This window comes from Haliaeetus albicilla, chromosome 11, assembly GCF_947461875.1.
Source record: "Haliaeetus albicilla chromosome 11, bHalAlb1.1, whole genome shotgun sequence".
Classification (NCBI taxonomy): Eukaryota; Metazoa; Chordata; class Aves; order Accipitriformes; family Accipitridae; genus Haliaeetus; species Haliaeetus albicilla.
The window spans coordinates 25,556,761-25,583,504 of record NC_091493.1 but is presented as its reverse complement, the minus strand read 5'-3'; the positions used below and the strand labels follow the sequence as shown (position 1 = coordinate 25,583,504).

At 64.7% G+C, this 26,744-nt stretch overlaps 6 protein-coding genes across 8 annotated transcripts in view; 3 read left to right on the top strand and 3 right to left on the bottom strand.

The window, feature by feature from the left end:
• Positions 1 to 8,386, bottom strand: part of MMS19 (MMS19 homolog, cytosolic iron-sulfur assembly component) — a 42,700-nt gene extending 34,314 nt beyond the window's left edge. The window contains exon 1 of the mRNA XM_069796764.1: positions 8,381 to 8,386. The gene's annotated coding sequence lies outside the window, so the exon portion shown is untranslated. The remainder of the gene's footprint in view (positions 1 to 8,380) is intronic.
• PI4K2A (phosphatidylinositol 4-kinase type 2 alpha) lies at positions 283 to 7,948 on the top strand. Its single transcript, XM_069796753.1, has 9 exons — positions 283 to 760; positions 3,388 to 3,588; positions 3,848 to 3,979; positions 4,064 to 4,217; positions 4,814 to 4,875; positions 5,326 to 5,425; positions 5,688 to 5,821; positions 6,110 to 6,169; positions 6,306 to 7,948. The coding sequence occupies exons 1-9, from the start codon at positions 359 to 361 to the stop codon at positions 6,465 to 6,467; spliced, it is 1,407 nt and encodes a 468-aa protein (XP_069652854.1). The 5' UTR covers positions 283 to 358; the 3' UTR covers positions 6,468 to 7,948.
• Positions 8,070 to 9,055, bottom strand: AVPI1 (arginine vasopressin induced 1). 2 transcript variants are annotated; one of them, XM_069796779.1, is made up of 3 exons: positions 8,956 to 9,055; positions 8,332 to 8,626; positions 8,070 to 8,252 (listed from the first exon to the last, which is right to left on the bottom strand). In XM_069796779.1, exons 1-3 carry the CDS (start codon positions 9,032 to 9,034, stop codon positions 8,186 to 8,188), a joined length of 441 nt encoding a protein of 146 aa, XP_069652880.1. In that variant the 5' UTR covers positions 9,035 to 9,055; the 3' UTR covers positions 8,070 to 8,185. The 2 variants fall into 2 exon arrangements, with proteins under 2 accessions (XP_069652880.1, XP_069652882.1); XM_069796781.1 differs by lacking the exon at positions 8,956 to 9,055.
• Positions 9,056 to 9,492: 437 nt separating this feature from the next.
• Positions 9,493 to 12,145, top strand: MARVELD1 (MARVEL domain containing 1). The gene has a single exon (XM_069796778.1). The coding sequence runs from the start codon at positions 9,662 to 9,664 to the stop codon at positions 10,187 to 10,189; it is 528 nt and encodes a 175-aa protein (XP_069652879.1). The 5' UTR covers positions 9,493 to 9,661; the 3' UTR covers positions 10,190 to 12,145.
• A 1,569-nt stretch (positions 12,146 to 13,714) lies between these two features.
• On the top strand, positions 13,715 to 19,281 carry ZFYVE27 (zinc finger FYVE-type containing 27). Of its 2 annotated transcripts, XM_069796767.1 has the most exons (12): positions 13,715 to 14,095; positions 14,175 to 14,245; positions 14,317 to 14,503; positions 14,685 to 14,780; positions 14,971 to 15,083; positions 15,819 to 15,949; positions 16,313 to 16,384; positions 16,550 to 16,570; positions 16,777 to 16,921; positions 17,217 to 17,263; positions 18,134 to 18,215; positions 18,438 to 19,281. In XM_069796767.1, the coding sequence occupies exons 1-12, from the start codon at positions 13,899 to 13,901 to the stop codon at positions 18,500 to 18,502; spliced, it is 1,227 nt and encodes a 408-aa protein (XP_069652868.1). In that variant the 5' UTR covers positions 13,715 to 13,898; the 3' UTR covers positions 18,503 to 19,281. The 2 variants fall into 2 exon arrangements, with proteins under 2 accessions (XP_069652868.1, XP_069652869.1); XM_069796768.1 differs by lacking the exon at positions 16,550 to 16,570 and having other exon boundaries at positions 13,717 to 14,095.
• Positions 19,282 to 20,392: 1,111 nt separating this feature from the next.
• On the bottom strand, positions 20,393 to 25,017 carry SFRP5 (secreted frizzled related protein 5). The gene is made up of 3 exons (XM_069796772.1): positions 24,377 to 25,017; positions 23,465 to 23,542; positions 20,393 to 23,031 (listed from the first exon to the last, which is right to left on the bottom strand). The coding sequence occupies exons 1-3, from the start codon at positions 24,906 to 24,908 to the stop codon at positions 22,691 to 22,693; spliced, it is 951 nt and encodes a 316-aa protein (XP_069652873.1). The 5' UTR covers positions 24,909 to 25,017; the 3' UTR covers positions 20,393 to 22,690.
• Positions 25,018 to 26,744: the final 1,727 nt, after the last annotated feature.

The window sequence follows — 26,744 nt, the reverse complement described above, 5'->3', positions numbered from 1 at the left end:
GTGTCGGCGGAGGGGCCGCGCCCCCGCCCCCGCCGCCATCTTTGCGAAGGGCAGCGGGGGGCGCTGCCGCTCCCGGACGGCCATCTTTGTGTGGGGCGCTGGCGCCAGCCCCCACGGCGGGGGCGCGGCGGACCCCCCCCCACACTCTACCTCACCCCGGCCCCCACGGACAAGCGGTGCGAGGCGCGGGGGCCGCCAGGCCCGCCTCATCCGCAGCCGCAGCCACCCCCGCGGCAGGCGCGGTTCGCACGGCGACGCCCGGTCTGGGCGGGGCGGCCGACGGGGCGTGGCGGCGCGGTGACGCGGGCGGAAGCGGCGGGCGCGGGCGGCACGGCGCGGCGGGGGCCGGACGGGCGCGATGGACGAGACGAGCCCGCTGGTGTCGCCGGAGCGGGCGCAGGCCCCCGACTACGGGCTGCCGGGGGGCGCCGTGCGCGCCCTCCCGCCCGCCGCCCCCCCGCCGCCTTCCCCTCCCGGCTCCCCCGGCGGCCGCGACCGCGAGCGGCAGCCGCTGCTGGAGCGCGGGGCGCGGGGCCCGGCGGCGGCGCAGGCCCAGGCGCAGGCCCAGGCGGCGGCGCAGGCCCAGGCCCAGGCGGCGGCGGCGGCGGCGGCGGCCCAGCGGGAGCGTAACGACTTCCCCGAGGACCCCGAGTTCGCCGAGGTGGTGCGGCGGGCCGAGCTGGCCAGCGAGCGCGGCATCTTCCCCGAGCGCATCTCGCAGGGCTCCAGCGGCAGCTACTTCGTCAAGGACCCGCAGGGGGTGAGCCGGCCCCGTCTGCCCGCCCCGGGGGTGGCCGGTCGCTCCCCGGGGCCCCCCGGCCCCCGCCCCGGGGCCCGCGGGCCGAGCGGCGCTGGCCGGGAGGAGGGTGCTCCCGGGGGAGCTGGTGATGCTGGCCCGGGGGTGAGCGGCCTCGGAAGGGCTGGTAGGAGCGGCTGGGGCCGCCCTGGGCTTCCCTGGGGAGAAGTGCGGTGGGACCAGCGGCAAGAGAGGGGGCAGCTGTGTCCCAAGCGCTGCTTCAGCCTCTTTTGTGGCTCCTGTGCCCGAAGAGGAAGGGTCACCCTCTCCCCCAGGCCTGCGCATCAGCATCTCCTCACCGTGGTGACTCCAGCCCTAGGGCTGTGACTCTGGGAGCTGAGCTGTTTTTTGGCCTGTGAGACTGGAGCGAGATACTTCCTCTGTGGCTGCGCGGCTGATATAATGGAGGGAAAGTCCTCAACATGTGGCTGGTCCCCCATAGATCTGGTCAGCTGTGTGGCAGCCAACTCCACACCACTGACTGGCTATGTGCACAGCACGGGGTGGCTCGTCTTGTGACCTGCAGCACCCAGCCCAATTACTCGAGCTGTTGCTGCATCCCATGACTCCCTCGCTGCGTGTGCGCCGGGATGCTTCTTGAGAAGCAGGACTGGGCTCGCAGGTCTCTGGCATGCCCTACTTTTCCTGCCTCAAGTGGAGCCTGGCTTCTGGGAGCTGTGGCAAGCAGGTCCCTGCTGAGCTGGTGGGCTGTGGGGCAATACATACTTCCTCCTGCTCCCTCTTGTTGCCCAATACAAGATGTGGTGTCACTGGGCTGGATGAGCTGCCTGGGGGTGGCAGAGCGGAGGCTGCCAGGCCGTGGGAGACCCAAGCGCGGCGAGGGCTGGTGGAGGATGTGTGTGAGGAGCTAAAGTCTGTGCACTCCTGGCCATGTCACCTGGCAGGTCCCCCCGCCTGCCCTGCTGTCAGCAAATGTGGTGTGTGTCTGGTTTCTGTGGCTGCTGCCCAGGGTCACCAAAACCTCTGCGCTGCTGGCATGGGAGGGATTGCAGTGCGCTGCTGTGGTGGGCAGGTTAGGGCAGGGGGTAAGGGCATTGAGGCAAAACCTTTTCTTTTGTCTCTGTTTCCCTCTGGGCTCCTTGGGGCTGAGCTGTCCTACCTGGGACATGCTTCCCCAGTGGCTGCAGTTACACCAAGTGCTGGCTGCGCCTCCGGGCTAGCCTGGCTCCCTCTGCCCTGCTGCTGGTGCCAGGCAGACCTGTTTTCCCTGCCAGTGCTTCTCCCGGCACAGGCCTGTCTGGAAGGGGACGCTGTGCTGCCAGGCCTCTGGCCTCCACTCCTGTGCTGTCCCTGCCCATCTGGGCCTTGGTCTACTGGACTGGCTCCATGGAGCACAGGGCACCGTGCTGCTAGAGCTCCCGACAAGCCTCTTGCAGGCTCAGGTCCAAGTACATGTTGGCAGTTCTGTCCCTTCACCTGGGGCTGATGTGGGGATTGCCTTCCTGCCTGCTCAGGCGAAGTAGCTCCTCTGTGTGATCTGGGGATGGCTGAAGTGCTCCTGTTCCCTCAAACACTTCCTCTCCCTCTTCCTGGTGGACAAAACCTTGCTCCCGTCTGCCCTGGGTTGGCTTCTGGCCCCTGGCAGACTGGGGTTCCGCACTGAGGTGCTGGGATACATTTCCCACTTTCACATTGTGGCAGGAGCTCAGCTTGGGGAACTGCCACCCACTCAGGCTGGGGCTGGTGCCAGCCATGAGGAGGAGGGCTGGTTGTGTGTGCTGCTGAGTCACCCCAGAGCAGGGGCTGCCTGCCCTGTGGGGGCAGGTGGCCTTGCTCCTGCCTCAGCTCTTGTCTCAGCTGTGTGGCTTGGCAATGCTGGCTTAGTGATGGTGTAGTGCCTAATGCCAGATTTCTGTGCCCTCTGCAGCAGTGGGGTACCTGCGCTGCTGGCCCTGTTGTTGGGTCGATGTGTGCGAGGCTGAATTGAGGGGCTGGAGGTGCTGCTGGTACTAACTGGTGGCCAGTCTGGAGCTGCCTGTGCCCTCTTGCCCACAGTGTACCCAGAGAGCCAGTCTCTCTGCTGTCTCTAGCTGGGCCCCCCAGCACAGAGCCCTGGGCTCCTTAGGGATCCTCCAGCTGCTTGGCTGTTCTGGTCCCATTTCCTCTGGTTAGTTTGGGATCAGCTCTGTTCAATGGATTTTGGAGCTAGGGCAGAGATCGCTGTCCCCCTCCCTCTCCTGTGTGGATGTAGTGAGCAACGGTGAGCAGTAGCTCTCTCCAGCCGTCCAAAGGTCACTGGGATGTTTACCAGGGGATAGCATCATCATTGGTGTCTTTTGGGACAAGGAGGGTCATTTCTAGGTGCATGAGCCAGGTATGAAGGTCTTTGGGCAGCACCCTGTTCTCGTGGGATGGGGCACTAGCTGGGGAAGGGTCCCTCCCAGGTCCTGCCTGCCTGCCTCCCTCCTGGGAGCTGCAGGGTCTGCCTGGTCCCAGGGGCTACTTATTGCCCTGGTGAGGGGCTGTTCTGAGTCCATTCCTGAGTGTCCCCACTGCAGGCTGGCTCAGGGTGGGGGCTGTCCCAACTCTGCCAACTGCCTTGAGTCAGCTGTCCTCTTTCCCACTCACAGAAAATCATTGGTGTCTTCAAGCCCAAGAACGAGGAGCCATATGGGCAGCTGAACCCCAAGTGGACCAAGTGGCTGCAGAAGTTGTGCTGCCCGTGCTGCTTTGGGAGAGACTGCCTTGTCCTCAACCAGGGCTACTTGTCGGAGGCAGGTGCCAGCCTGGTGGACCAGAAACTGGAACTCAACATTGTTCCCCGCACGAAGGTGAGGGGACAGCTGCTGGGATCTCGTCCCAGGGAGGCTTTCATGTGCTTCTGCACAGCTCTGCTTGTGCCTTGTCTTGTGGCACTGCTAACCTTGGAGATGTTGTGTTGAGACCTCTGGACTGGGACTGCTCCTGCTCAAGCCGTGGGGACCTTCATGCTGGGCAGAGCCATGGGAAATGCTGTGTCTTGTTTTTATCAACCAGTCCTGTGAGAAATGCCAGGTGCCCCTGCTGACATCTGTGCTCCTGTCCCCCCAGGTGGTGTATCTGGCCAGTGAGACCTTTAACTACAGTGCCATTGACAGGGTGAAGTCCCGAGGAAAGAGGCTGGCCCTGGAGAAGGTGCCGAAAGTTGGCCAGCGCTTCAACCGCATTGGTCTGCCACCCAAGGTAGGGCTGCCGGCCTCCGCGCCTGCCTGTTGCTGCTTCTCTGTCCTCTGCGGCCTCCTGTAATGCAGCCTCTCCTTGCTTCAGGTGGGGTCCTTCCAGCTCTTTGTGGAAGGCTACAAGGATGCTGACTACTGGCTGCGGAGGTTTGAAGCCGAGCCACTCCCGGAGAACACCAACCGGCAACTGCTGCTGCAGTTTGAGCGGCTGGTGGTGCTGGACTACATCATCAGGAACACAGGTAGGGGCGGCTGCCTGGCATGGGACGCTGACTGTGCCTTCACTTCCTGCCAGCTGGAGAAAGGAGAGGGGAGCCGGGGCTTGGCATCTCTTCCCAGCACCCAAAACTTCTCTCAACACCACTTGATTGCTGCCAGGTAGAGTGCAGCTGCTGTGGCTGCCTACCACGTTGGCCATGCTCTGGCTGCTGCCCTGCATTCTGGGAGATCTGGATCCACCATGGTGCTGGGGTGAAAGTTTGCCAGCTGCAAGGGTCCAGGGACATCCAGAGATCCAGCACCTGACTGTGCCCCTGTATTCCGTCTCACGCTGGGCTTCTGAGTTCCTGCCAGGCTGGAAGGGGTCCGGGGTAGCACTCTGGGGCTTGCAGGCTGACCTTTCTCTTGTGAGCTGGGGCTATGTGGACCTCTCCAGTCTCCAGGGCTGGTTCTGTTGGGGTTGATGTGGCTTCCCAGGCCTGCAGCAAGCTTGAGGGCTCTGGGGTAGAGTTTGGGCCTAAAACTGGTCTGTCTCACTTCTGGGTCAGAGGAGGAGTAATCTGCCAGGCGTGGGGCAGGCAGGCCTGGCACTGACACAGCTGGTTTTATCTACCTGCAGATCGGGGCAACGACAACTGGCTCATCAAGTATGACTGTCCCCTGGACAGCGCGGGTGTGCGGGTGAGTGGCTCATCCCTGGCAGAGCCTCCATGGGAGGCTCTGCTCCTGCAAGCTGCTGGCCTGGCCGATGGGCTGGGAATTTCCCAGCTGTCTTGGGTTTCCGAGCATGTGGAGGCCTGATCTTGTCTCCTGGGCCTTTCATTGCCCTGTGTGTTAGTGGTTTGTGGCCTAGTGGGACTTTGTGAGGATACAGCTAGGCCTGTGGGGGAAACTGGTATTGCTGGACCTGTGCATCCTTGGGGTGAAGCCTGGGAGGGGCAGCAGCTTTGTCCCGCTCTCACCTAAAACAGACAGTGTTTCCCTTTGGGCAAGGGACGATGCTACGGGCAAGAGGCTGCTGTGCCTCTGTGGTAGCCAGGGCAAAGATCCTGGTAGCAGGGCTGCAGGGAGTGGGAGGGGGACTGTTCCTGCTGGGGGGGCTTCCTTGTGACATGCTCTGCTTTCTTCCAGGACAGCGACTGGGTGGTGGTGAAGGAGCCCATCATTAAGCTGGCTGCTATAGACAATGGTTTGGCCTTTCCCTTGAAACACCCGGACTCCTGGAGAGCATGTGAGTCCCTCAGGCTGTGCCAGGGCAGCCTGGCAAGCCATACAACTCTGTGCTCAGGCATCCTCCTCAAGGGCTGGAGAGGAGAGGGCTAGGGCTGTCCCTCTGCAAACCTTCTGGGTTCATGGGCAGCTCTGCCTCAGGAGAGACTGTAGGAAGCGGGTGCTGGACCCTGTGTCCCAGATGCAGATGATCTGGCACCCAGGGACATGTGGCACCGTCCTTTGCCTTCCCCAGCTCTAATGTCTCCTGCTTCCTCCCACAGATCCATTCTACTGGGCATGGCTGCCCCAAGCCAAAATCCCCTTTTCACAGGAGATCAAGGACCTGATTCTTCCCAAGATCTCAGACCCCAACTTTGTCAAGGACTTGGAGGAAGATCTGTATGAGCTCTTCAAGGTGAGCTGGGGGAGCAGGTGAGGATGGCTTGGGAGGAAAAGAAGTGGGGGTGGTGTTGGGGAGCTCCCTGTCAAGGCTGCAGGGGACAGAAAGGTGGCCAAGCTGCTGACAGTGTTTCTGGGCTGAGGCGTAGAAGGATTATCCCTCTGCCAGGAGCTGAAGATTCAGTGTGGGGAGGAGCAGGAAACCTGTGGGACAGGAGGAGAGAGGCTTGCTTGGGGAATAGGCATCTTTTGCACAGCATGGGGCAGGTGGATCCCACTGTGTTCTCTGCTCTCTCTCTTGCAGAAAGACCCTGGCTTTGACAGGGGTCAGTTTCACAAGCAGATTGCTGTCATGAGAGGCCAGGTAAGCTGTGTGTAGGGAAGGCAGATGGGTGAGGCATGGAGCCTCGTCCTGCCTGTGTGGCAGGAAGGGTGCTGGGTTGGATGCTTTCTGTTGCTCCGGCATGGCAGCTCAGGCATTGCTCTGTTGTGCTGTACAGATCCTGAACCTGACTCAGGCGCTGAAAGATGGGAAGAGCCCCCTGCACCTGGTTCAGATGCCACCTGTGATTGTGGAAACAGCACGTTCCCACCAGCGCACCGCCAGCGAGTCCTACACGCAGAGCTTCCAGAGCCGGAAGCCTTTCTTCTCATGGTGGTAGCTGTGGGAGCTGTGGGCAGGGCTTGGCCGCCTTGGACTAGCGCTGCGAGAGGAGCCGGGCCACCGCTGGCTCCTGTGGCTGGGACTCGATCTTCTGGGTAGAGCAAACAGGTGCGGCTGGAGGAACCTGCAGCTGAACTGGAGGAGCCAGGCAGGTCGGGCATGGTCCCTCCCCAGCTCCATCGGAGCTCAGTGCCCTGCCTGGGGCAGAGCCCAGGGGGAGGTGTGGGAAGCCGCTGGGAGCCGTGGCGTGGCTGGGACCCTGCCCCTGCCTCCCTTCCTCAGCCTGCATGCGGTTCTGAGCACCCCTGCTTGGGGCTGGAATGAGCAGGCTGTGCAGGCCAGGATCCGTCCAGCCCTTTACACCAGCCACTGGCCCTTTTCACCGCCGTGCCGGCTGCCAGGCTGGGAAGGCCTGTAGTGGGTTATACCCCCTCCTTTTCCCCGAGGGTGTGCTGTATTTCTCCACTGTCCCTCCTCTGCCCCAACCCCGTGCACGCTGCTTTCCTCAGGGGGAGTTCCTGCTGCCCACTGGTGCAGCGGGAACCACAATGAACGGCTGTTCTCTGGCTGGGGGCTCGAGGAGGGGACATATGAGGGACAACTCACGGGGCTGGCTTGGGCGCAGTTAGACACTAAGGGGAAAGAGGTGCTGGCTTGTCCTTGTGAAGAGCAGGTGGCTCTGGGAGGGGCTGTAGCTTAGTGCTGCCCCCCTTGTCGTGGGAGCCCCCCCAGCTGGAGAGGGCTGAGGGTGGGTGCGAGCACCCTCTCCCCCTCTGCTGCCCCAGTCCATCTCTCCTGCCAGGTTTCCACGACTGCTCTTGCTTGGCTTTTGCCCCTGCTCCCAGCAAGCTTCCTGGCTGCTGTGCAGCCGGCATGGTGCCAGCCTTGTCTGCGCCTAGGGCCCCCTTGAGTGGCAGGGGGCTGCCGGGGCAGGGGAAGGGCCAGAGGGGCTCTTCTGCTGCATGGGTGGGAGGCGTGATGGGAGCACGGGGGGGCCAGCATGGGTTCCTGGCTGCCCTGGTGCTGACAATCCCGCAGGCCTGCTGTGGGTGGGTGAGGCAGCAAGCCCCTTTCTCCCCAGAACAGAAGCTGCTGGGCTTGTGTTGTCTAAAATGGTACCAGGGCTGCTGCCTGCATCTGCTTGCCTTGGGCTGCGGCTTCTGCTGCTGGGGGAAGCTGGTGCTGGGTCTCACTGTCCTGTTAGCCTATCTTTGGGGGGTGGGGGGAATGAAGGCAGGTTGGGGCTCTGCTGCTTGAGCCTGGGAGGGGAGAGCAGCTCCCTTGTCTCCTGTGTGGAGATGGGGCTTGGCACTGGCTGTGCAAGCACAGGGTGGGCAGCAGTGAGACCCCCCCCCAGCTCCCCGGCCAGGCCCAGCTGCATCTCCAACTGACCCAAAAATGTATTGTTCTAATGCACTGTAGAAATGTATGTAATGTATTTAAACCATGCAACTGTCTGAATAACAGAGCTGCCATTCAGCACGCTGCCTCTGTGTCTTCGCAGCACCCTATCCCCTCGCACCGGATCCAGTACAAGGTCCTGTCCCCTGGGGGCAAGGCCCAGGGTTGGCAGGACACAGCCAGAGACTCACGCAGTGACCACTGTCCACCTTTTATTAACCGTTGCACCCTGTCCCGTAGGCTTCGGGTCCTTGGAGAGCCTGGCTGTCCCGGCACCTGCTGTCCAGCAGCCCTGCTCCTCCACGGCCCGGTTGCTCAGCACTGCTGCGTGGACCCCAAGCGTGCTTCGGCCCCGCGGCCGCCCTCCGGCTCCTCCACGATCCTGCAGGGGGAGAGGCGCGTGTTAGCTTCCCTCGTCCCGTCCCCGCCCTGCTTCCCCTGCTGCCCCGGCCCGCACCTACCGCAGGCGGCCGAACCGCCGCAGCGCCGCCATCCCGCCGCCATCCCGGGCCGGCCGCCGCCGCCGGAGCCGCCGCAGGGCCCGCGCCATACGTCGCTGGCCCGCGTACCGCCAGACGAGGCGGGCGCGCTCCTCGGGCCGCTCGGCCCCGCCGCTCCGGAACAGGCTCCGCAGCTCCGGCAGCCCCACGCCCTGGAAGATGTTGGCCGAGGCTCGCTTGCGGCCGCGGGCTGCGGGCGCCGCCCGCCCCGGAGGGTCGCTCACCACCGAGGCCGGCGTGCCCATGGGCCCGGCCGCTGCGGGCACCGGAGAGACGGCGTCAGGCTCTGCTCCCGCCGCCCGGCCCGGCCCGGGCCGCCTCCCCCGGGATCCGGCACGGATGCCCGCTGAGGAAGGGCGGGCGGCGATGGAAGGACGCGCCGCGGCCGCAGGGAGAGGGCGGGCCGGGGCGCCGGGCAGGAGGCCAGCCGCGCGGGCGAGGCCCCCCCCGGAACGCGGGAGGCGCCCGGCTCGGGCCGGTGCACGCAGGTCCGGTCCCGCCCTGCCGGTGCCCGGGGCGCTGGGCCCCGCCGTGACCCACTTTCCTGCCGCCGCCGCCCCGCGCCCGCCGGCCCCTCGCACAGACCTGGCGGTGGCGGACCGGCGTGGGTCCGCCGGGGGCCGCTCCGCGCCGGGGTCCCGCCGCCGCCGCGCGCCCCGTTCATTCACCCGCCGCGCCCCGCCTCGCCCCGCGTCCCGCCACCAATCCGCGCTCGCCTCCCTCTGCCAGGGCCAATCGGCGCCGAGGGGCGCGGCCGCCTCGCCCCTCGGAGGGGAGACACGTGGCGCAAGTGACGTCAATAGGCGGGGGCGAGGCGGGCGCGGCCCCGCCCCCGGGCGGAGCCCCGGCGCGCGTCACGCCGAGGGGGAATCCCGGGTGACGTAGAGGGGAGCCCCGAGCGCGCGCCCCCCACCGGCCGCCGCGCGGGGTCCCGGTGCGCTCCCGACCCCGACCCCGCCGCCGCCGCCACCGGCCGCCTCCTCCCGCCGCGCCCCGCGGAGCGGCCACCCCCGCGGTGGCGGGACGGGATGGGACGGGACGGGACGGGACGGGACGGGCGCGACGGCCCCCGCCCGCCGGCGGCGGCAGGCATCCGCGGGTGTCCGGTGGGCCGGCGGGAGGCGCGGCGGGGCGCGGAGGCGGGGCGGGGCGGAGAGGAGAGAGGAGAGGGGAGAGGCCCCGCGCGGGGAGGACCGTTAGGCGCCAGATGTTTGGCAGCGGCCGGGGGAGGAAGTCGCTGCCGGGGCCCTGAGTCCCGCCCGAGCCGCGCCGGAGCAGGCAGGGCCCCGCCATGGCCCGCACGGCTCCCCCGGCAGTGCCGCCGCCCCCGGGACCGCCGGCCCGCGGCTCCCTCGGCCTCCACCGCGCCTACCTGCGGAGCCCGCTGGGCCTGCTGCGCCTGGGGCAGCTGGCGCTGGGCGCTGCCTTCTGGGTGACGGTGGCGGCTCACAAGTACGAGGGGGCGGCCCACTTCGCCCTCTTCGCCGCCGTCCTGGTCTGGCTCCTCACCCTGGCCCTCTTCGGGCTGAGCCTGCTGGGGCGCTGGGCGCTGGTGCCCTGGCTGGGCTCCCGCTGGCTCCTCACCAACCTGGTGCACGACCTGGCGCTGGGTGTGGGGCTCTACGCGGCCGCCACCGGCATCATGGGCTACAAGGCCGGGCGGAAAAGCTATTGCAACCTGCCGGGCTACAGCCAGCACTGCCTCTACGGGGCCTACCTGAGCGCCTCCGTCTGCGGGGGCATCGCCGCCTGCCTGTACCTCTTCTCTGGGCTCTACTGCCTGTCACGGCGCTGCCGGGACCAGCGCGACATCATCTGAGACCCCGCGGCGCTCGGCTCCCCTTCTCCTCACCCAGCAGACGGAGCGCAGCCCCCCTTCGGGATGAAGTGACCCTGCTGCCCCATCCCCTCCCGGCTGACTGCACCGCGCTTCCTCCGGAGACTCCTGCGCAGACGGATGGACAGAGGCCTTCCCCGAGCACGGCTTCCCCTGCATCCCGCCGAGACAGCGTGGACACCCAGCAGCTGCACAAGCCCCTCTCCCACCCCCAGACGGACGTAGGCTATTGCAAGTGGAAGGACCCAAGCGGAGAGCCTCTAAGAGGGACCCCAATTTCTGGGAGCCCCCCAGGGCCCCTGCCCAACTCCCCTGCCCCCGGCCTTGCAGATGCTGCTGCTCAGGTGGGTGCCGACCTGTCCCCGGGGCAGAGGGGGACTGGCCTGGGGGAGCTGGGCAGGCGGCAGTGGTGCGTAGTGGGGTTGGGTGGGCATAACCCCCCCCCCAACCCACTGGCAGCCCCCTCCTGCCGTTCCCAACTGCGTGGCGCCTCCACAATTCCCTAACGGAGGCTCTGGTATCTGCTTCCCCAGCCCGGGCCCCTCCTCCTGTCTGGCCTGAACACATCCACCGTCTTGCCGGAGCCCCGCGGGGCTCAGCCCCTCCCTGCCCTGGGGGTGTGGAGACACCCAGGTCCCACGCAGCCTGACCTGGCGTCACCCTGGCCCCCCGGACACGCTGTCCTGTTTGGGGGCTGAGCCCGCGCAGGGCAGCAAGGCCTCCGTCACTCCGGGGTGAGGGGAGGTGTGAGCGGGGCCATAATCTGGTCCTGTGACCCCAGGCAGGGGGTAAGTTCCTCCAGCCTTGGGGTTCATACTGCCCCGGGATGGGGCCAGGTGCCCTGGGGTTGAAGGGAGTGGGGCACTGGGTCGTTCTCTTCCCCCTGCCCTCCTGCAGCAAGGTTCATGGCTCTGAGCCACCCAGAGCCATGGAGCTTGCCCCGGGGCCTGGCTGCTCTGACAGGGACAGGCATGGCCTCACCGGTGGCGCTGGAGACTGGCCCGCAAGCCCTGCCTGGCTCTGCAGCGTTTGGTTTATCATCCCGGAAAACTCTCATCTTGGGACTCTCTGGCTCCATCTCAGGGCCCTGCGCTGCCCAGAGAGCACAGCGAGGCGGAGGGGAAGGGTGAGCACGGCAGCATGGCGGTGCTGGGCTGCCGCTGGCACTGTGGCTGCGGGGGAGCTGGGGCCAGGCGTTGCAGGGACACAGTCTGTCTTGGGGAACAGGAGAAGAGGACGCCAGCAGCCGGGCCAGCCTGGCCCTGGATCAGCCTCTAGAGCCCGCTGGGTGCCAAGCCCTGACGAGGCCATGTAGGGCCAACTGGAGCAACAGGGAGCCAGAGACTGGGAATTTTTAGAGGAGCACCACACCAGTGCTGCCCTGCCACAAGCCCTCCTCGCCCTGCCTGGAGGCAGGTCCTCTCCATCGCTCCCGGTGCGAGGGAGGGTCTGCCCCAGTCTCTGTGTGGGCTCAGATCGGCAGGATGGGTGTCCCCAGCAGCTAGCCACGGGCTCTGGCTGTTGCCTGGGATTCCCTGGTGCCTTTTTTGGGGTGGAGAGCAGCAGCTGTGATCCCCCTGGGGCTTGGAGGGGTCTGGGGTTAGTGCTGGGTCACCGCTTCTGTCATGAGGTGCTGTCCCAGCCGATCCCCCCTCGTGCTTGGGAGCCCTGCCAGCCCCTGGGCCATCTACCCCTTCCCTGGGCAGAACGTGCTGTCCCTACCCTGTGTCAGGGCTGGTCCCCGACACTGCCTGCCCCCGCCTGCTCCGGTGCAGCCCCTGGCCCAGGCTGCCTGAGATGACCAGGGGGGCTTCTGCTGCCACAAGTGCCTTTCCTCGGCTTTCTGCAGCGCTGCCTGTCACGCCGGCTCTGTCCTTCTCCAGCCCCCTTTCTGGTGCCTATGGATTCATCTTCCAAATAAAGAAACATTGGCGCTCACCGGGTGTCTGGGGCTTTGTGCTGGGGCTGGGACCTGCTGGGGACAGGGTCTGAGCTGAGATCACACCCGGCTCTGTAGACCTGCGCCCTGGGGCCTCCCTGCCTGGAGCCTCTGGCCATGGTCACAGCATCCTGCTGTGCTCTGGGGTCACGGGCAGGCTCCCTGGTGCTGAGCCACCACTCCTGGTAGAGAGGCTTAAACCTCTGCCCTTGGGGACAGGTGCTGTCCCCAGCCCCTCTGTCCCCTCCAGAGACAGAGCACAGCCTGGTGCTCACGTGGGTGCTGGGTGCCGTGCAGAGGGAGGCCAAGTCCCCCGGGGTTGTGTGATCACAGGGACGTGCTGGGGACAGGATGGAGCTGCATGCCTATGTGCTTTGTCACTCTGGGCTGAAAGGGCTCTCTGTCCTGGGGCCAGGGCACTGCTGGGCAGTCATGCCCACGCTGCTGGGCCCCCAGAGAGCTGGGGGCAGCCAGCATCTGCCGGGGCTGGCTCTGGCCCTGGGCCGCACTCTCGGGATGGGGATCAGCTTTGGATCTCTACCTGCAGCTGGGGCGTCACCAGGTCCCCCCAGGCCTCTGCCCACGGGACACATGCCCTGCTCACCGGAGGCCGCGGGCAGCCGGTGGCAGCGTTGAGCCCTGTGCTGCCCTCGTAGCCTGAGAGCCAGCATAGGGTTAACAAGGTCGCATGGAGTGTTACGGGATGGCATCCCCCCTTTTGGCATCGGATGCAGCCCAGGGTCCCTAGAGCAGCCCTGGGAGCCAGCAGCCCTGCCCTACTGCAGTCACCTGGACAGACAGCCTGTGGTGCCCGGGGGGGTGGGAGCAGGACCACAGGCTGCTATGCAGGGCAGCACCAGCGCAGCCAGGGCTGGGCTGCTCTGGGGACATGGAGGGGCAGCAGATGAGCTGCCAGCCACCCTCAGTGGCCTGGGGGAAACCCCCGCTCCCTCCCGGGGACCCCCGGTGCAGGGCGTGGGGAGGTGCCCCAGCACTGGGGACAAACCCACAGTGCCCCGATATGGCTGGGACCAGGCTGTGCGGAGACCCAGACTGGGACTGAGCCCTGGACCAGGATTAGACCTAATTCAGGACCAGACCCAGACTGGGACTGAGCCCCGGACAAGGATTAGAGCCGGATCAGGACCAGACCCAGACTGGGTCTGAGCCCCAGATCAGGGTCAGACTGGGATCAGTGCCCAGCCCTGGACTGGGACTGGAACCAGACTGGGACTGACTCCTAGACTGGACCGACCCAGATCGGGACCGGGCCGGGACCCAGATTAGCCCCAGGTCAGGGCCGAGCCCCACATGTAGACCGAACCCACCAGGCCCGAGTCCCGGCCCCAGGTCAGTCCCGAGCCCCACGCCCAGACCGGTCGCAGGACCCAGAGCACACCCACGGCCCCGCCGCCGAGGGGCCCCCGCGGACCGGACCGCACCAGACTGGACCGCACCGCACCGGACCGGACCGGACCGCGCGGGGCGGCGCGGGGCGGGGCCGGGCCGAACCTCCGCCGCTTCCGGGGCCGAGGCCTCTTCCGCCCCTTCGCCCGCGTAGGGGCGGGGCTTCGGCCCGCGTTCTCTAGCGCGGCTCTTCTGATTGGCTGCGTGCCAGCGCCGCGGGTGAGGTCACGGCGCACCTGGCCCCTTCGCGGAAGTGGTGTGCAGTGCAGGGCCGAGCTCGGCGGCGGCGGCGGCGGCGGGCCCGGTCCGGCTTGTTCCGGTCCCGCTCCCCTGGTCCGGCCCGTCATGCAGGCGGTGGAGCGGGACGGGGCGGCAGGCGGCCCCGAAGGGGCGGCGGGGGGCGGTGAGGCCGTACCGGAGCCGTCGCCGCCCAAGGCCGCCGCTGCTTTCGACTTGCTGGAGCTGGTGCGGAGCTACCGGCGGCTGGAGCTCTACCTGGAGCCGCTGCGGGATGCCGCCGAGGGCGTCCGTTCCCTCCTCCGGTAGGTGCGGGCTGGGCCGGGACCGAGACCGAGACCGTCCCCGGGGCCTCGCGTTCCTCACCCTCCCTCCTCTCCGCAGGTGGCAGCGGCCCGTGTGCTCCCTCCTCGTCTGCCTCGGCCTCAACTTCCTCCTGCTCACCCTCGGCCAAGGTGCGTGTGGCCGGGACAGGGCCGGTCCCCTCCCCGGACCCCCGGGGCTGACGCTGTCCCGCCTCTTCCAGCCGCCTGGTACTCGGTGCTCGCCCTGTTGGTCCTGGTGCCGGCCCTGCTGGGCTACCTGCAGGAGACGTGCCGGGCCCGGCCCTCGGAGCCAGAGCTGGTGCGCAGAAGGTACCACAGCGTGCGCCGGGAGGACCTGCGCAGGGTGCAGCTCTCGCGGCAGGAGGCCATCATCCAGGTCAAGAGCTTGTGAGTCTCTGGAACCCGCCTGGCTGTGGGGCTTCTGGGGCCTCTGCAGCCGGGAAGGCTTCTCTGTGGCTGTGGAGGGCCTGGGTTCGTGCCAGCCTGACTGCCGTGAAGTGTCTGAGTGTGGGGGAGCCAGGCTGTGTGTTTGTGGGGCCTTTTCCTGACTGTGAGGTCTCGTTCACAGCCTGATCCAGCTGGAGGGATTGCTGAGCGGGATGTGCTGCAGCTGCGAGGCAGTGTACCGTGTGCTGTACTGGGAAAACCCCACTGTCTCCTCCCAGTGAGTAGTACTGGGTCAGGCATCCTGTGGCGGGCTTGGTAGTGAGAGGGGCCCGGCCAGGCCTTTGGAGCTGTGTTTGATGTGTTTGGTACTTGGAGAAAGCAGGTGGAGGACCAGATGAAGGAAGGGGGCTTGTGCTGTGGTGTGTGTTGCTCTACCTTGACTGAAGTGTCCTGCTGCTGCTTCCCAGGTTTTATGGGGCGCTGCTAGGATCTGTCTGTGTCCTTTACCTGCTGCCCCTCTGTTGGGTCCTGGCCATCCTCAACAGCACCCTCTTCCTGGGCAACACCCAGTTTTACCAAGGTAAGAGACCTCCCTGGAAGTGGCCTGTGTGGGATGGGTTGGGGAAAGGCCCTCTGAAGTCAGGGATCCTGCCCTGGACCTCTCCCAGCACCCTCATGTGAGCCCAGTATCCTGTGTCAGGCTCTGCCATGGGACCTGAACCCCGCTGAGGGCAACTATGTCCTAGGGATGGTGCTCAGCAGCCCAGGTTCAGTGATGGGGTCCTGGGGCTCTGCTGTGAGAGGTGAGTCTCTCCTGATGCGTGCCCTGGCCTGGATGCTGTTTCCTGCTCTCCTATGCTCTGTGGCAAACCAGGGCCTGCCACCACAGCCTGTGCATGACCATTGCTACTCCTCTCAGTCCCTGACCCTGCTCTGCAGGACTTGAAATACTCTTGGTGCCTGTGGCAATGTATGACGCAGGCTTGAAAATGTGCTGTCAGAGGGAAGGAGAAGAGCCGGAGGCGCTCTCTGTTCTGCGGCACGTACTGGAGGAGAGTTGGATGAGATCTGTGTGGCTGAGCTGTGACTAGGCTCCTGCTGTTCCCTATCCTGAGCTGGGAGTGTGGGGAGTTCCTTGCTGCCCTAACTTTGGTGTGTGAGCAGAGGAGGGCTCGGGGTACCTGACAGGTGAAGGTTGTATGTGCCAATGGCCCACCTTGAACCCTGGAGATTGGCTTCTGCAGCTGGCTTTTGTGTGGTGGGGCTGGGAGAAGGAAAGTGTCACCCCGCCCCAGCCACGTTCCCCTCTTGCCAGTGGTAATGGAGCTCAAGGCCTCGATTGAGCAGTGTGTGGGCACCAAACCCCTCGAGAGCACTCCAGAGCCTGCCGAACCCCTGCCAGCTGCTGCCCCCCCAGATCGGACCCCCACACCCACCAGCACAGAGGTGAGATATAGGCAGGGCTGGCAGTTGTGGGGTGGGAGCTGCGAGGTCAGCCCTTTGGTTTGACTGTGCCTGTGTCCCTCTACCCACAATCTCGTTCCAGCTGCCAGCTTTGCTGGAAGGCTGGGACCCCCCCCGAGTTACTGGGGGGCTGCCCTGCTGTGCTGGGGGCTTGGCTTAGTCCTTTTGCTGCATGTAAGAATGTGGTCTGGGGAGGCAGGGACTCGCTTCACATTCTGGGACTCATGTCTTCTCATGGGGCTGCCAGTGGCCTGGTCCTTTGTCCCGGAACCTGCTGCAGAAGCGTGGGCCCACCTTTGGGCAGGGTGGGGGTACAGCAAGACTAGCTCCGTGAATCTCCTGCAGGACCTTACCCCTGGCAGCGTGGAGGAGGCGGAGGAGGCAGAGCCTGATGAAGAGTTCAAAGATGCTATTGAGGTTTGAGGCTGGTGGGGGGTGGGCTGTGCCTGCAGGGCAGCAGAGGTGGGAAGGGCTGAGGGCCTTGATGGGCAAGCTGGGTGCTCAGGGAGGGTGGCTGTGGGGCTGGGCTTCTCTGACTCCATCTGTATTGCCTCTACTCTCTGTCCCATGCTGCGGGAGAAGGAGAACCAGCTGCTGGTCATGGTGAGTACTGCCATGCCAAGGTGTGCAAGAGGAGCACCTCCTCCCAGCTGGAGCTGGTAGCCTTTGCATCATTTGCCAGTGGCTTGTGGTGATGCCAGGTGGAGCATTCTGCTTGCTGGGTGCTCATCTCTGGGGTGGGCTGCCCTGCATCCCCTGGGTGTACCCCCAGCCACCCTTGTGTGCTCAGCTGGCTCTGCTCTTTGCAGGAGGATGACGAGAGCTCTCAGTGCTCAGCAGATTTTGACCTCAGCCTCCCGGACAACGGTTTTATGAGCAAAAACGAGGTGATCCGCAGCAAGGTGTCACGCTTGACCGAGCGTCTGCGCAAGCGCTACCCCAGCAACAACTTTGGTAAGGCTGGGAGCAGGTGCTGGTTGGGGGAGCTCAGCAGAGTGGGGTCTGTGCTGCTCCCAGTGGTCACCACTGAACTGGGGATGGACAAAGTGGTGTTGTACCTGCTAGGACACCTCCGATGACCTCCCCCTCCATGGGGATGATGTTCCCAGCCCTCTGAGGAAGGGCAAGGATGGGAAGGTGCAGCAACGTTGCCTTCAAGCTGAGCCTTTACAACACCTGTAGGTGTTCTTGTATCTCTCGCAGTCCCAGGCAGCAGACCCCTGCCTGACCTCTGCTCTCTTTCTTCCAGGGAGCTGCACGGGCTGTGCAGCCACCTTCTCTGTGCTCAAGAAGAGGGTGAGTCTTCAGCTTCTACCCCAGCTTGCTGTCTGCACCTGGGGCAGAGGTGTTGCAATTGTCTGGCTTGCCCTGGTTTTCTCTGGCAGCTCGGGTGGCTGGCGTCAGTCACAGCGTGGCAGCAGGTGACCTCAACTAAGTGCTGGGTGGTGGTATGTGCCTAATGGTGCCACGGATCCCTTGTGCTGTTGAGCCTTTGTCTGTTTGCTCCTTTGGAAGCTACCTCAGGCCAAATGTGTGTGTGTTGTTGAAGGCACCTGCTCTGTGCCCTGGTTTAGCCCATTTCCTGTGGCCTGAGAGCTTTCTGGTGAAGCAGAGCATGGGTCTGCTTGTAGGAACTAGAGGAGCAAAGGCCACCCCTGTTGTCTTATCTGAGCCCCTGCACATGATGCTTGGTGCACGGTCCCCTGGGCAGTTATGGGAAGGATGTGTTTCTTGTCCCCTCCAGACTCACATAGCTGTCTTCCTGCTGCCTCCCATTCTCCAGACTCGTGGCCCCTTCTCTGTACTCCTGAGAGTCCCAGATGTACATCAGACTAACTCTGGAGTTTGCATCCCTCCAGAGTTACAGCAGAAGAGTGATATAGTGTCCTTAAACCTCCTGGAGCCTGTGCTCCCAGTGCTTTCTCAAGCTGGGTGCAGGCTGCCTGCAATGTTGGAGCACACTTGAATGCAGATCTAGTGTTAGGCCTGGGTGGTCTGTCCAGGTGTTGTTGGTAGATGACCCCTCTGCTGTTGCTGTCAGGCCTCAGGCCTTGCACCTACTTCCCTTCAGCAGGGAATGCTGTTAGCAGTGCTCTGGCACTGGAGTTTGCCAGGGAGGGCTGGGAGTGGGCCCAGAGTAGTGTCACCTCTTATCTCTCTCCACAGCGGAGCTGCAGTAACTGTGGGAACAGCTTCTGCTCCAGGTGTTGTTCCTTCAAAGTCCCCAAGGCTGTGATGGGAGCCACGGGTGAGTGGAAGGGTGGTGGAGGGCAGAGCTCCTGCTCCCACCTGTCCTGTCTGCTTCAGGGATTTGCCCCAGCCCTGGTGGGGAGGGTAGATGTGACCCACCCAGTGCAGCCTGGCTCAGGACAGAGTGGCAATGGGTTTGCAGCTCTTGGAGCAGTGTGTCTGGGGTCCCTAGCCTGCGGTGGGGAAGGGGAGCATCTCTGATACTTGCTTTCCTTTCCAGCCCCAGAGGCTCAGAGGGAGACGGTGTTCGTGTGTGCTCTGTGCAACCAGGTGCTCATCAAGTGACTGAAGCAGGCCCAGCCAGCTCCTGAGTCCTGTACTGCCTGACACCCAGGACAGTGGGCACCCTTGCAGCCAGGAGCCTGGGCTGCTTGGTTCCCAGCATGGTGTCACCCTGACAGAGGATGCTTGTGCTTGCTGCTCCTCCTGCCAGTGCCAGGCTGGGGGCAGACCAGCCCTCCTTGCCATGCAGCATCTGCTGCACCAGCTGGGTCTCTGTGGTGGAGCATTGCCCACAGCTGTACCCCCATCCCTGCAGCTGCCCTCTGGCAGCTGCTCCAAGCCCTGGATGTTCCCTGGCACTCACTGTGCCCTGCCACGTACTTGCCTAGGCCCTGTGGCCTGGCTTAGTGATGGAGGAGCCATCCTTCCCACTTGTGGTCCTACCTCCACTTCTTGGGTGAGGCAGAACAACCTCAGGGCTCTGTCCCTACCTTTCCCAGCACTGTGCTAGATGAGTGTATTTTTGGGATCAAGTCAGAGCTCTGCCTGCATCACCAGGAGATGTGGTCTTTGGTCCTGGCTCAGCTGAGACCCTGCTAGTCACTCCTGTGCTCCTTGGCCTCACCACCTGCAGGTTTAGTCTCCCCCCACTCCAATACTTGGCTGTAGTGCAGAGGAGGCAAGAGGGTAAGTTTGGACTGGGCTTTGTGGCTGGGTCTCCAGCTGCAGTGTGAGAAGAGGCAGGAGTTGGTGCTGCTCTGTGCACTTAGTGACTGCTGCTTTCTACTACAGATTAATATATAAGTGTATATAGAGAATGACCAATAAATCTCTTGCTGTCAGCTGACTCTTGTCTTGCCCCAGTGAAAGCTGTCCCAGTCCCAGTTCACCCTGGCACTTCTGTGGCCTTGGCCCCGCTGTCCTGCAGGTGGTCACGGAGAAATGGTGTGTTTCTGCCACCAGTTCTCCTTGCTTACTGGGGTTTCCATCTTTGGTCATGCTGTGGCCTTGTTTGCCCCCTGTTTGGGTCTGCGTGCAGCTGCACCTCCTTGGCTGTGCCAGGGCTGGATCCTGCTGGGATGGAGCCAGAGAGAAGCTCAGCTCTGGCAGGAGCTGCTGGGCTTCCTCTCTGCCTCCCGGGACTGCTCCTTCCTCTGCCCTGCCCAGGCGGTGGTCCCGGCAGCTGCCTGTGTGCACAAGGGTGACCTTTCCCTGTATGAACAGCAAAGCTCCCAGCTATCCCAGGAATGTGACCCTGGCTGCCATGCAGCTGGGAACGGCTGTGGCCTGGGTCCCTGCCAGCCAGCTGCAGCTCTTCCCCACCCCCCCCAGTTGGAGGATCTGGGGGGGGCCAGTGCTCTTGGGCTGGCATTGCCCAGTGCACATCAGACTGTGACACCCACCAGCCTGAGAAGGTGCTGGGCGACCCAGATCTTGCTGATTGTACACTCCACCAGTGTGGGAGCTCACATGGGGCAACCTGAGCCCTCCTCTCAGTCATGGGCTCATAAACCCCTTCCTCAAGCTGTGCCGTATGGAAATTTGGGGAAAAGCTGGACTTGGCAGTGATGATGAGAGTGTCTGAGTTGTGCTGGGTGTGCTCCAAGGCCAGGGTGTGCAGGGGGGGCTGGCATGCAGAGGGCTCAGCAGTTACTGGGGGCAGTGGAGCAGCTGTAACATTGGGGAAGGAGCTGTGTAGCACCCTAAGAGCTGTGTGGTCGTATTTGTAGGTGGGGGTGTATCTGCAATGGGGCGAGTACTGGTCTGCGACGGGTTGAGGGGGTTGAGCGGTAGAGTTCAGATGGCTGATGGTGGGAGGTAGAGAGAAGTTACTTGTCTTTCTAGAGAAGACACTTGGAGTGAGGAGTGAGATGGGATGGCCATGTATGTCTAAATGCTCCCTGGAAAGATGCTAATGATGCAAAATACAGAGGGCTACAGAAAAACTTGGGCTGTGGGAGATGGGGTTTTATTTGTGCACTTTTAAGTTTTGCAGTAAAATGACATAATTGACGATATTTATTCCTATGGCAGCATGCTCAGCAGCTTCGCTCTGAACATACCTTTGAACAATATTTGATTTTTTTCCCCCAGTTTTTTTCCACGTTGGCCAGGGTGGAGGGGGGGGGTGGTAACCGCCTGCCCCTGGTGTGAGGCTGTGGCAGGAGCTGGCTGCCCCATGTCCCTGGCTGGCTGTGGGGCAAAGGCACGTGCCCCCAGCTGGATGCGAGTGCCCTTTGGGGCTCTCGGGGTTGGGCAGTGGGGCTGAGGCCATGCCCAAGGGGGGCAGAGGGAGCGGGGATCACCCCAGTGTGGGGCAGGTGCCTGGTGGCCTTGTCAGCCGGGAAGAGGGTGGGCGCAGGCATTCCGCAGCCTCACTTGCCCTCTTGTCCCAGGAGGCTCCCCTGCGGCAGGGCCAGCTCCGGTGAGAAGCCGCAGGGTCAGGCAGCCAGGCGTTGGGTAAATATCCTGGCGGCCACCTTCGTGCCTCCCTCACCCGGCGGGACAGATGGATGCAAGAATGTGCTGAGTAAACAGGCCTGGGGTGGGCAGGCTGCCCCCCTCACCTGCTGGGACTGGGGGGCTGCTGGGGCAGAGGCAGCCGCTGGTCTGGGGCTGGGGAAGCTGAGCCGAGGGGCAGCACCCTGCTGCCGTCAGAGGGGCCAGGCTGAGGGCTGCCCTGGTCCTGGGGCTGCTGGGGTGCATCCCGGGGAACCTTTTGGGAGGAGGGTGGAGGTTGTGGGGTGGGAGGTCTGGCAGCCGAGCAGGGCTGGCTGGGAGCTGCAGACAGGGCTTTCAGGTTGGTGCAGAGGTGGGATGCCCAGGGACAGAGGCTGCCTGGTCCAGGATCTGCCTCCTACTATGCTGGGTGGCAGGCTCCTCACATGTGCCTCCAACTCCCAGCCTGTGGATCTGTCCCCCAGGGATGATGGAGGGAGAACGCTCTCTGGCAAACACCCTGAGGCCCAGCTGTGGGGCTCCAGCAGCAGTGATGCCCCTGTCCTCCCCCATCCTCCTCATCTCACCACCCTCCCAGGCTCCCTGAAGTGATAGGGATGCCCAAGTCTCCAGTGATGCCTGTGATCACTGGGAACCTCATCCCTCAGCTTGGCTGGGCTGCCCAGCCTCGGAGACTGGGCACGGCACCTAGAGCAGGGCTAGAGCCAGAGCCCAGGGTGAGCTTGCTCCCCCAGGCTCTCCCACTCAGTGGGCAGGACCAGGAGCCCCCTCCCATCCTTCCTGGGGTCCCTGAGGGAGCCCAAAAGGGCAGTTGCCCATGAACCACAGGGAGCTGGACACAGGCTTCTCTGAGGCAGAATAATTTACCATGGTGTGGATGGACAAGGGGTGCCTGGGCTCGGTCTTGGCAGGGGTGTGCGTGAGGGATGCAGCAGAGCTCCTCTGGGGGGCTTAGAGGTGGACCTCCCTCCTCACTGAGCCATGTGGGATGGGAAGAGTGGGGCAGCCCAGGCAGGGGCCGTGCAGCTCTGGGCACTTGGTCTTGAGGGGGCCAGTCTGCGGGGACAGCAGGACAGGAGGGCCCTGCCTCAGCTAGCGTGGGTCCCTGCAAAGGTGGGATAATCTAGGGCTGAGGTGTGAGCTCAAGGTGAGGGCATGGGATGCTTTGATGGGGTGGAGTAGGGATTTGGCGGGGCTGAGGGTCTGGGGCATGTCACCAGGGAGCTGGGCAGGGGACACAGGGGTGCAGGGTAGGGGTCTCGTGTGCAGCCAAGGGGTCCTAAGAGGGCCAAGCAGGGATCCTAAGTGCAGGCAAGGGTCCCTGGAGTGCCAGGCAGCGGGCTTGGGAGTAGCCAAGGATCGCTGGTGCAGACCAGGGCTCACGAGCATGCAGAGCAAGGGTCCTGGGTTCAGCCTAAGCTCCTGGGTGTGGGCAGGGGTCCTGGGAGCAGAACAGGGGCCCCAGGGGTGCAGAGCAGGGCTCTCAGCAGGGGGCAGGGGTCCTGGCTGTGGATCAAGGTTCCCACAAATGCAGCTGGGAATCCTGGGGGTGCAGAGCAGGGTCCTGGGGCACAGCCAAGGGGCTGAGGGGAGCAGAGCCAGGGGTCCTGGCTGTGGATCAAGGTTCCCACAAATGCAGCTGGGAATCCTGGGGGTGCAGAGCAGGGTCCTGGGGCACAGCCAAGGGGCTGAGGGGAGCAGAGCCAGGGTCCTGGGGTGCAACCGGGGATGCCAGGGGTGCAGCGTCAGGCCAGTGCAGGAGTCCTGTGACAGGGCAGGGTGGGCAGCGCCCTAGTGCTGCCCGGCTCCGTAGAGCAGGGGGTGGTAGAGGGGGCAGGGGTAGGAGAACATGAACTTGACGGCGAACTTCATCTCCTTGTTGTGCTTCTGCCAGGGGTAGATGGCGAGGAGGAGCAGGCGACCGCCTACCTTGCGGCCCATCACTAGGAAGCTGCCGCTGAGGCTGTCAAGCTGGGGGCAGGGGCAGGCACCTGCGTTCCTCATGTGCAGCACCATCTTCTTGGTGTCCTTGCGCTTAAGTGGGCCCAGCTTCAGCACCTTCTTCTTCTGGGCAGCCACTAGCCGCCGCTCCCCGTTCTCCTCCGTCATCTCCTTGATGCGCATCTTCACCACTGTGTGGGGCAGCCGTGGGGCACAGTTGCAGGGGGCCGGGAGAGCCATGGGGCAGTGCTGGGGTGCTGCTGGGGGGGTTTGGGCCAGGCACCTGTGCAGGACAGGGTGCAGCCCGTCCCTGGGGTGGGACCCAGAAGAAGGGTCTCTGGGGAAGTTACTGTGTGGGGAGGGGAAGGGGCTGTTGGGGGGCGGTTCAGCAGAGGCCCCCAGTGACCCTCCCAAATGTCCCATTCTGCCTATCCCCCACCGATGTCTTCTCCTGTGGTGCACCCATCTCATGCACGCAGGGTCCAAGGGAATGGCTTGGGGGGGTCTCCCATGGGGCTGTCCCTGTACAACCGTGCCCTCCAGCCAACCCCCGCCTGGGCTGTCAGAGGTGGAGGAGGCAGCCCCTCATGCAGGGGGGGCTGGGAAGCGGGCCCCACCACTCACCAAAGTCACTGGAGCACATCTGCTCCATCATGCCATCCGCTTTGTGCTCCATCTCGCACTGGGTGCAGATCTTGGACACTGTGGTGAGAGACCAGCCACTGTCACAGCTTCCTGCTGCTGATGCTTGCCACCCGGGCCAGCTCTGCGGGAACATGCTGGGAGAGCCCTGGCAGCTCTTCTGCTCCCTGGGCAGCTGTGACGGGGTGATGCGGGGGGCACAGAACACCTTGATGGCCAGTGTTCCAGCATCCCCCCAGCAGGGGACGAGGTATGGGAACATGCTCCATCCAGATGCCGACACTTTGGGGCACAGCAGCCACAGCAGCAAGGGTGGCCCCAGCCTGAAGGGTGTCACAGCCCTGATCCTGACCCTGGGCTGCCTTTGGGTGATGTCCCCTCCTCTGCCTGAGGGAACAGCCACCCTGCAACAGCAGCATGGGGCTGAGACCTTGCAGGAGCAGGATGCTCTTTGCTGCTGGGATGGGACCCAGCGGGAGGAGAGGGACAGAGCTCTGTGGCAGGTCCCCCAATGGCTCCACCCTCATCCCATGTTCACTCCCAGCACTGCTCCCATGGCCGCCCTGCTCTCCCGTGCCCTGGGGCAGCTCTGTGCAGGCAGCTGGGTGCCTGGCTCCCCTAGGCAGCTAGCAGTGCCCAGCCAAAGCAGCTGATGCTGCTGGTACTGTGCCCACTTGTGCCCTGCTGCAGACAGAGGGTCCTTGGGCAGCTCCACTGCCCCAGGCTCTGCTTCAAGGGGTGCGGGGATGGAGGCGCGGGGGGTCCGCAGGGGGACCCTGCGTGCAGGTCCCCGGCTGTCCCTGGGGACGCGCTGATGGCAGGTGCCCTGCGTGTGACCCCACCCCATCACGGTGCCCTTCCCATCACGGTGTCATCCCGTCATGGCCCGCTTACCTGGCGGCGGGGTGGCCTTGCTGTTCCCGAACTGGACGGCGATGCAGAGCTCGTGGTCAGAGGGGAACTTGCCGCAGTGCAGCATCTCGGGCCAGGGGAAGCCGTAGGACTCCATGACGGGGGCACAGGAGTCACGCACCACCTCGCAGAGGGAGCGGCAGGGGTAGACGGGCCGGTCGAGGCAGACGGGGGCGAAGAGGGAGCAGAGGAAGAGCTGGGTGTCGGTGTGGCACTGCTTGGCGAGCAGGGGCACCCAGCTGCCGGCCTGCTGCTTGGCCTCGGCCACGGTCTCGTGCTCCAGCAGGTTGGGCAGCCGCATGCGCTTGTAGCCCACGTCGCGACAGAGCTGCATGTCGGGCGGGATGTCGAGGCACTGCGGCTCCCGCCCGTAGAAGCGCCCGCGGGGCAGGCTCTCGGGCTGCCAGCCGTAGTAGTCGTAGTGCTGCCCGCCGCCCGGGGACCCCGCCAGCGCCAGCGCCAGGGCCAGCAGGGCCGTGCCCGGGCCCCCCGGGGGGCCGCCTGCCCGCGGCATCGCCGCCGCCCGCCTGCGGCCGCCGGCCGTGCCTGCCGAGCGGGACGGGAGCGCGGCTCGGCGGGCTGCCCGCTCCCTCGGCGCCTCCCACGCTCGCCGCCCTTTCTAAGGAGCCCGGGGAGGCCTCACCGGCAGCCAATCTGCTCCGGCTGCCGGCCCCCCCCCGGGGCTGGCCCCCCTCCGGCCCCACGCCAGCCTGCCCTGCCGGCCACCCCGCTGCCACTTGCCCTCCCGCCCCGCTGTCCCGGCCCTCCCTCCCGGGGCAGCCGGGGGGGACACGGCGCTGCGTGCCCCTCGCCCGCCCAGGGACCCCCCCGCACGCAGCCCCCTCCACCCACCCCGGCTCCGTGTGCCCCTGGGGCGACGCCCTCTGGAAGGGCTGGCTCGCCTGCCCCACGGGGATGTGCTGTGGGCGTGAGGTGCGCCCCGTCGTCCACCAGCCCCTCTGCCCCTGTCCTGCCTGGCACCCCGGAAGCACGTCCTGGCACGGGGCGGGGGGACCCTGGTTCCTACCCTGTGCCCCCCCACGGTCTCCTGTGCCCCGTGGGGTATGGGTTTGGGGATGCTTGGGGTGCAGGGGATGGAGGAGCGTGACACCCCAGAGGCTTCATGCTGCAGCACTGGGGGCAGCTGGGGTACCCACGTGCCAGGTGCCATGTGTGGCATCAATGCCAAGGAGATGCCATGGGCATGGGGTCCTTATTCCTCACGGATGGCCCTGCCAGCATGCACCTCGGGCAGCCCGTGGTCTGCTGGGCACAGGCATAGCTGGGGTTACACCTCCCAGCAAAGGGCTTGCACCCAGGCTCTGCCAGTGCCCGGGGCACAGCCAGAGCTGGAGCCCAAGCAGGGTGAGGGCCCTGCTGGGGCCACATTCCCCCATTCCCTTGGAGATGGGCTGGGCCAGGGGGGTGCAAGGCTCAAGACCCTATTAGAAACCCATTTGTCTGCAGGGGTTATCTGGGGCGCCCCCTCCCCTTCCCATGATTGATGCCCCTGCCTGGCCAACAGGCTCTGGGCCACCTCTGGCCCCTGCCCGCTGGATAAGGTGGCTCTGTTAATGGGCGACAAAGTAAACAGCCCGGTGCAGGCAGCGATAGCAACTGCCCTTTGCCCTGGGCTGGGGGCAGGGACTGTTCCCCCCCCAGCCCTCGTGGGATCCATCTGCTCTGGGGCCATGCTGGGAACCTCACCCCCACAACCTGCACTTGCCTGCAGCCTGCCTGCCCTACCCATGCCCTCCGTGCTGGGCACAGCGCCTGTCACCACATCACCCAGTGATGCTTACTGCCAGCCCGAGGGTGGACTGAGCTCATCTTGCCCCGGCCAAGCCCCGGAGATGGCACCATTAATGTGTAACTGCCAGGGAGCACGATAAGATAGAGTGGCCCTTTATCAGGGCTGCCCAGTAGCAGGAGGGAGGGTGCTGGAGGCATCGGGCTCTCACAGCAGGGGTGAGAGTGCCTGGAGATAAATGCTGATAGAAAATAGCTAATCCATGATGGATGGGCCAGGGCAGGGCATAATTGCCGTGGGAGCTGGGCTGGGAAGGGGCTGGAGAGGCCTGGGAGCAGGAGTGGGGAGGTGGAGGCAGAGGGAGTCTGCGTGTGTGGGATGGAGTTCCCAGTGTGCGGGATGCCAAGCACACCTTGCCCCATGGGTGTGTGATGTCCCGGAGCGGTCCCCATGGCACTCCCAGTACTGGTGCTGTCCTGCTCTTGGCCATGGACTGGTTCCTGGCTCTCAGCCCGCCCTGTCCCCCAGCCCGGTCCAGCCCCCCAGCACCCATAGTTTCTCCCAGGAAAGTTCTGGTGTTGCTGAGCACCCTGTGCCAGC